The following is a 6,778-nucleotide window of genomic DNA, read 5'->3' on the forward strand; positions in this document are numbered from 1 at the left end:
GTGTTTAATATCTAATTCAGACTCGTGGTCGAACCGGTAGGCATGTCGCTCTATATATAATCCGGTTTGGATTTAATGAAAAACTTGTAATTGTAAATCTAATATAACCGATGAAAATCCAAAACCCCGCTATTAATTAGTTAGAGGAAAGATTTGAATCTAGTTAAAATTATAAAGAAACAAACATGTTGCCTCAAATAAATGAATATGATTTTTTAGAAAATTACATATATCATGCGGTTGAATTTGATATGGTCCTGATAAGCTAATATCATATTGTTGTAGTACATTATTGTACGGTACGGACTTCCCATGATCTCTCACACTGTTTTTGGAGCCCTTGGACTTGGCCAACTCCTCCAAGGCAGCAAAGATATCGCAAAGGTGAAAGACGACCAGAAAGGCTCTTTCTAGAACTGGACCTGTCTATGCTTATCAACCTAAATTCACTTCTATCCAAGACGAGCTCAAGGTCACTTTTATTTAACGCAAAGCTTTGATGAAGAACACTAAACCGGCTTTTGCATACTCACTGTGCAGGCTATGCAAGGGAAGGTGGACATAAACTCGTACGAGTACAAGAAAATTCCAAAGCTATAAACGAAGTCAAGTCCAGTTAATGTCAACTCTTTTAAAGAATCATTTCATGTATCAGAGCTTTTTTCTTAGATGTGTTTCTGTGTTAGCTTTTAAAGAACTCTTCACATAAACGCTCAGGTAGAATGCCAAGTAAGTTTTGACTTTCCTAAACCATTGCGTTGAAAATACGGAAGAAGAAGCTTGCTCCTCCTCGGTGTCGTGTATTTGTGGAGGCCCAGATAAACTTAGTATGACCTGAAACCCACAACGAGTGTACGAATTAGTAACCCATTAGATGCTTACTCTAACCAATCGCTAGAGATGATATTGTCTTGGCTGTTCAAGCTTTGACCAGTAAATAGATGGTAGCAGATTAACTTACAGGTAAGAAAACGACCCAAATGCAAGAAGCCGATGATAACCAAAGCCAAGTACATTTGAAAGTAATACACCTGTATGCTTCCATACAATATCCATTTGAACTCAAGCAAGAGACCAGAAAACTCCATAAGGCAACGTATTTGGTGGGTGTCCTTACCACAAATATCTCCGATCGTGCGAAGCAAAGCACCATCACTCCGACAAGTTTTGTGAGTGTGATCCCACTGTCACCCAGCAAAATATTTTCATTCATCAAGTCCCACAAATTTGACTACCAAACCAATTAGACTAACAAACACCTTTGCGTACAAGAAAAAGAAAAATGATTTGGAGAAAATTTAAGCTTCATCACCTGAAAACTGAAGCTCCCATGGTTTCCAGTGCCTTCCTCGCTCTTTGTTCTCTGTTCCCATTACTCATCTGCATTTATATCAGTGCAGGAAACAAACATTATTTTTCAGACACAAGGTGGCATGGCTTGTAGAGCCAATATATGCAGTGTAGTTTTCGGGGAAAGGTTACAAAGGGAGGTGACATGTTCTTACCAGGAAGGCATGTGATATGTGCACGCAGAATTCTACAGCAATCCCGATTGACATTATCAAATTCACAACAGAAACCGCATTGAGTTGAATTCCCAAAACCACCATTACACCCTGCTCAATCATATCAACGATGATTATCTTTTCACTATAGCTACATATTAGCTTCCAGAATCGCATGAAACAATAATCTATGGATATGTGTCAATAAAACATGTACCATGAGGTCAGCGAGTATCATCACTAACACAAGAACAATGATGGCTGAACTCCAGGCACTGAAATTGACAGGTTAAATAATCAGAATCCAACATCAAGACATCTCCACATATTTGAATTTTAGCATAATTTATCGAGAGAAAACTGACCTGGAAGTGATTAATAAGCAAACAACAAATATAGCACCTGCCACAACAATATGGGAATTAAAGAGTTGTAAATTTCGTACAAGCTAGCAAAAAATTCAAAACACTGTTTTTGGATAGACGGGAAGCAAACCGAGTGCTATAGCGAGGTTTGTCAAAGCTACGGTCCAGATATTCAGATATTGCTCAAAGAAAATGTAGAACACAGAATATGGAAAGATGTCAATCTGCATAAAATAAATACAGCTTGTTATATAGGAAGCTTAGCAGAAGAAAATAGACATACGGTGGACCATCCTCCTTAAAGCAAAGCCACCTACTAATCTAAACTTTTTAAAGCAAAATTCATCACCAGATTCAAACCTTCAGCAAATTAGACATTCTTGAACTGAACTCCCGGGCAGCTCGCAGTGAATTAACAGTCACCCTGAGGAAAATTTTCAATGACGTCAGGATATCTCAAGTGTGAGTTTTCATTAGCAAGTATCTTGCCAAAATCAATAGTGGCATACTTTTGTGTTAAGTGGAGTGTGGTATGTACGGAACTCAGATGCATGTATAACACCAGCCTCATACCCTGAAAAAAATCAAGCGTTCCACAAAAGAGGTCAAGACCAAAAGCAAATAAAATGAATCAAAGTAAAGAGAAAATAGATTTTATCTTAAGCAAATTCTAGAGTACCTTTCAAATCCACGCTATTCGTATAAGCTCCATGACCACCTTTTGCACAGTCAGCCGAAGGCAAAGCATTTAGAAACCAGGGTAGTTTCTCCCTGAACTGAGCTGTAGATGGGCGATCCCGAACCAAATCTGAGTGTCGAAAGCACTGCAATGGACTAAAGAATTACTTCTACAGAGACTAAAGGAATATTCAAGTCACCAGATACAACAGAAATGCCTCCAATGGCCCACCGAATTAAGAGAAAGGTCAAAGACGGAAATATAAACAAACATAACCGATAGCTTGCCTGGTGAAGAAAAACAAAAACATATCACTGGCATGAAAATCTTGGTAAGAAGATAACTCTCAAAGATATTTGTCATCGTACAGCTACTATTATAACATCAGCAGTGCTTTCTCTTTTCAGCTCTTCCTCTATTGAGCTTTCAGATGAAAAAATATAGAGAGTCAAATTCTTGGATTGCACCATAGATAGCCGCTCCTCCTGGCAAGTGTAAGTAAAAAACGATAACGACAACCATGTCAAAAGACTAGGAGCCCTCCCAGTTTTGGGATCAGGAACAGTGGCCAAGATAAGCTGTCATGCCACACAAAGAAATTGTGAACAGGGGTTGTCTATATTTTTGAATTAAAAAATGGAATAGAGAAAAAAGCAAAATATAGAAAACTACCTGCTCGATTCTGTAGAATGGTGAAAGGTGGCTATCAAAGAACTTTTTCTCTTCTGCTGCTTTGCTTGAAGGACCTACCCACAGCTACAAAACATCGGAATTCACATGAGCAATCGTACCAGCTTTTGCATTGGCTTTGCTGCTGAATCCATGTCATAAAGAGTTTGTATAACTATGGTACTGGATGAGGTAATACATACCTTTTCTGGTCGTGTTTCCACCTTAAAATGAAGGAGACCTGAACTCAGCGCAAGAACTATAGCCACCGAAATGAAAAGAACAAGAGATGGATTTCTAGCAATCCATGACCCGTATGATCTGAGGCAAACAATTGGAAACAATTCCATCTCATCAGTTTCTGGTTTTTCTTGATACCTTGTGGGAAAACTCTAGACGACATAAAGAAAAAAATCCTGGAGATTTACTTGTAAAATGTTGCCATGTATCTCTGAACAGGAGAGAGGTGAGCATGTCTTTTCCCCTAAAAAATAGAAGTCAAGTTATCAACTCGCTCTTTCCTCTAAACAGAGAATAACCAATCAGCTTGTATCTTCAAGGACAGTTCAGCATATGTGTATAAATGTATTATATACTATATTCCCCTCCCCTGGCATGTATTATACGTTATATATACATACATACATACATACACAGAAGAACTACGATTTCTAGCCAACAAACTCAATATACCTTGACACCAAGAGTGCTTTCCTTCAGTTCACTATTGATTCCATCTCCTTCCAACAGACGCACTAGTGACTCTGAGCTACCATCAGGCTGCGTTATATCCCTAGTTCGACTGAAAACAGCCCATCCAAAGAAGCTAGAGACCAGCAAGATGTATAACAGTGCCATCGATAACTCAATGCATCTAACCTGAATATGAAAAATCAATACAATCAAATCCCAACTCGTGAATGTTCTCAGGCGGTCAACAATATATATATTTGATAACACTTACCTTAAGAGGACCGATTCGAAATGAGCAGGAGTCTTCTTCATGTGGGGGAGGAAGGGGTTCGGGACTAGAGCAAGCGGGTGAGGAAGGGCAGTCACCACAAGAGCATCCAAGTGATGTGTCGCCACAAGAATAAGTAGATAAGTTCATCGGCGCCATTGCAGATAACTCAGGGGTACTCGATTTGAAATTGATTGCATATGGTGAACCAGGGAAGCCAGGTGGTGCTTTCTGACCGATAAACACAAACCACTCTGAAAAAGCAGAAGCAAAGATGAAGTGTGTAACTTGTGAAACAAGATAGAAACAGACTGGGGAGCACCTCTGAAGTTTTGAGCGCCACCACCAACGAAATTAATGGCACGTGTGTTCATAGTTCCAAATTTCACTTTTTTACAGGACTCGTAAAGCCTTTCCCCAAAGGCGTCAGTTAAGTGATATTATATACCATCCACTGTCAAATTCTCACCCACCTCCTGCCACCTAGAAAAAATCAGAAAAATCCAAACTTAACAAGGTCATTCTATAATGCTCTATTACACACACATCACACACACAGCCTAGGGGAAGTGAGTGAGTGAATCATCAAGCAAGCACGCACCTTATCATGGTGTTGGATGTTTCCAAGTATAAGCAGTAGTTAGTGATCAATCAAGCTTATAGAGAACTAAGGGGTCGTAGATGGATCACAAAAGACTTAAACGTTCAAGGAGATTGCCAGAGAGAGATAGTACCCACTGTTCATTAGACAGATATGAAGATGCATATGATTTTCATGATTTCTTATTCCAAACAGAAGAATAAACCTTCATGTTAGCTTTGCTTATTCCAAATAAAAGTAAAAAATTGCAAGAATTGTCATTGGCAGATTTGAACAAGATGCCAAAGTTGAATACTTTTTTTTGGTCTGCAATCAATCAGAGGAGGGGTCGGAGTTCACCAGTGAGCAAAGCAAACTTGCGGTGCTGTGACAAGACAGAAGCAACTCGGCTCATCTGAATCCACTCTGCTAAACCACCATCTCCTCCGCTATGTTGCTTTGCTGAATGCATTATGTTCTGCAACATCTGCAGTGGATCTCCATGGCTCACCACCAGAATTGCGCACCTTTGAAATTCTGCTTCCATGGATAACATGGCAGTGGCGAGTCTGGATACAACATCATCAGCGCTTTCACCTCCTTCTGGTCCCATGAATGGATCTTTCTCATCAAGATCCCATATCTCCGGGTACTGGTGCCAAAATCAGAAAACACCAAACTTGACAAGGTCACCCTCTCCGTATCTATAATGCTCTATTAGGGAAGTAAGTGAATCCTCAAGCAAGCACGCACCTTATCATGTGACTTGAGTTCAAATGTAGGTCCAAAGTAGCGTTCTCGCAGAGTTTCCATCATCTATAAACATAGTTTGTGCAAATGTAATGTAGTGGCATTGGAAAAGGCATCAAACTGATGAAATACCTCGAATACTACATACCTTGCATTGAGGGGAATCAAAAGGGAGATTGAGGACCTGAGCGACAACCTTAGCGGTGTGGGTGGTTCTAGAGAAGGGGGAGTAGCAGATGCGGACCTTGTCCAGTGATAACTTACTTTCCTCGAGTTGCTGCACAGAGAGATAAAGATTAAAGACACAAAATGAAAGGCTTGAAGAGTTTTTTACTTAAGAGGATATCTTAAAAGAGATGAAAACCTTGAGGAAGGATTGGCCAGCGAGCTGAGCCTGAGCGACACCATCAGGGGCTAACTGGTACTCTGGGAGCACCCCATTTTCCTGCCATCAATTAAATATTATTATTTGATTGATTCATAAGCGACAATGGATTGAAGAAGAATTAGAGGAGGGAAAACCATTGAAGAGACGATGAGGCCTCTCTCGTTCGGAATGCTCTTTCCATGTCGGAGCACCCAATATCTGTTGCCTACAAACGACGCCGACGAATCTTCCATCTTCTCTCTCCCGACAAAAGACAAGACAACAAGCTGCGGCACTAACCTCTTTTTTCCTCTAGAACAATGTTAAAATTGTCATTTACATTATTCGAATACCATGAATGAAATTAACAAAACCTTTTCCAATAAAACAGGAAAAAAATTTATTATATTTTCTGCTTCATTGGTGCAAATGAACTTGTACACCGAGTCAAAAAGCATAAATGTCGACACGTGGCTGAGGAATATGGGGTTGGCTTTTTATTTGCCGCATTTTCATCGAAATTTCATAAAAGCTAATAATATAACACAATACTAATGATTTTATTACAAGGACGAAATCGAAGAATGAGTGTCTTGTCTAACCAACAAAGCTAATAATGAGAGAGTAAAACAAGAAAAAAAATTGGTTATCTGGCTTATGATATTATTGTGGTGTTCTTTGCCATACTAATGAGAGATGTATTTTCATGTACTTACAAATATTAATAAATTTTAAGGTGAGTAAAACAAGAAAAAAATATAATAAAAAACTGTTGGAAGTAAAATAGTCCTATTTTGTAATTCAGTTAAATAATATAAATATATTTTATTTCTGTTCTTTTCTTAAAGGTATCTCTACATTACACCATGACCGATTAAAAGCAACATCTAATTGAGTCTTAC

General features: G+C 39.0%; 2 protein-coding genes across 5 annotated transcripts; both read right to left on the reverse strand.

Moving 5' to 3' along the window:
- Positions 1–593: 593 nt before the first annotated feature.
- On the reverse strand, positions 594–4,988 carry LOC125577108 (NPC intracellular cholesterol transporter 1-like). 4 transcript variants are annotated; one of them, XM_048737876.1, is made up of 11 exons: positions 2,550–2,804; positions 2,380–2,444; positions 2,231–2,294; positions 2,001–2,094; positions 1,871–1,907; positions 1,723–1,780; positions 1,506–1,616; positions 1,313–1,380; positions 1,118–1,184; positions 962–1,031; positions 594–834 (listed from the first exon to the last, which is right to left on the reverse strand). In XM_048737876.1, exons 2-11 carry the CDS (start codon positions 2,439–2,441, stop codon positions 746–748), a joined length of 720 nt encoding a protein of 239 aa, XP_048593833.1. In that variant the 5' UTR covers positions 2,442–2,444; positions 2,550–2,804; the 3' UTR covers positions 594–745. The 4 variants fall into 4 exon arrangements, with proteins under 4 accessions (XP_048593833.1, XP_048593834.1, XP_048593832.1 ...); XM_048737877.1 differs by having other exon boundaries at positions 962–1,038; positions 2,550–2,803; XM_048737874.1 differs by lacking the exons at positions 594–834; positions 962–1,031; positions 1,118–1,184; ... (3 more) ...; positions 1,871–1,907; positions 2,001–2,094 and adding exons at positions 2,918–3,127; positions 3,222–3,305; positions 3,422–3,539; ... (3 more) ...; positions 4,502–4,662; positions 4,781–4,988 and having other exon boundaries at positions 2,550–2,836.
- LOC125577109 lies at positions 4,941–6,275 on the reverse strand. The gene is made up of 5 exons (XM_048737878.1): positions 6,032–6,275; positions 5,874–5,954; positions 5,658–5,786; positions 5,513–5,575; positions 4,941–5,411 (listed from the first exon to the last, which is right to left on the reverse strand). Exons 1-5 carry the CDS (start codon positions 6,128–6,130, stop codon positions 5,097–5,099), a joined length of 687 nt encoding a protein of 228 aa, XP_048593835.1. The 5' UTR covers positions 6,131–6,275; the 3' UTR covers positions 4,941–5,096.
- Positions 6,276–6,778: the final 503 nt, after the last annotated feature.

Source organism: Brassica napus, chromosome A8, assembly GCF_020379485.1.
Source record: "Brassica napus cultivar Da-Ae chromosome A8, Da-Ae, whole genome shotgun sequence".
Lineage (NCBI taxonomy): Eukaryota > Viridiplantae > Streptophyta > Magnoliopsida > Brassicales > Brassicaceae > Brassica > Brassica napus.

Coding starts and splice junctions, on each gene's coding strand:
- LOC125577108 (XM_048737874.1), bottom strand. CDS start 4,553: ATGAACACACGTGCCATTAATTTCGTTGGTGGTGGCGCTCAAAACTTC. Junction 3,703..3,911: donor AAAGCACTCTTGGTGTCAAG/GTATATTGAGTT, acceptor TCTATTTTTTAG/GGGAAAAGACATGCTCACCT. Junction 2,837..2,917: donor CTGATGTTATAATAGTAGCT/GTACGATGACAA, acceptor TTTCTTCACCAG/GCAAGCTATCGGTTATGTTT.
- LOC125577109 (XM_048737878.1), bottom strand. CDS start 6,130: ATGGAAGATTCGTCGGCGTCGTTTGTAGGCAACAGATATTGGGTGCTC. Junction 5,787..5,873: donor CTGGCCAATCCTTCCTCAAG/GTTTTCATCTCT, acceptor CTCTCTGTGCAG/CAACTCGAGGAAAGTAAGTT. Junction 5,576..5,657: donor TTGATTCCCCTCAATGCAAG/GTATGTAGTATT, acceptor CTATGTTTATAG/ATGATGGAAACTCTGCGAGA.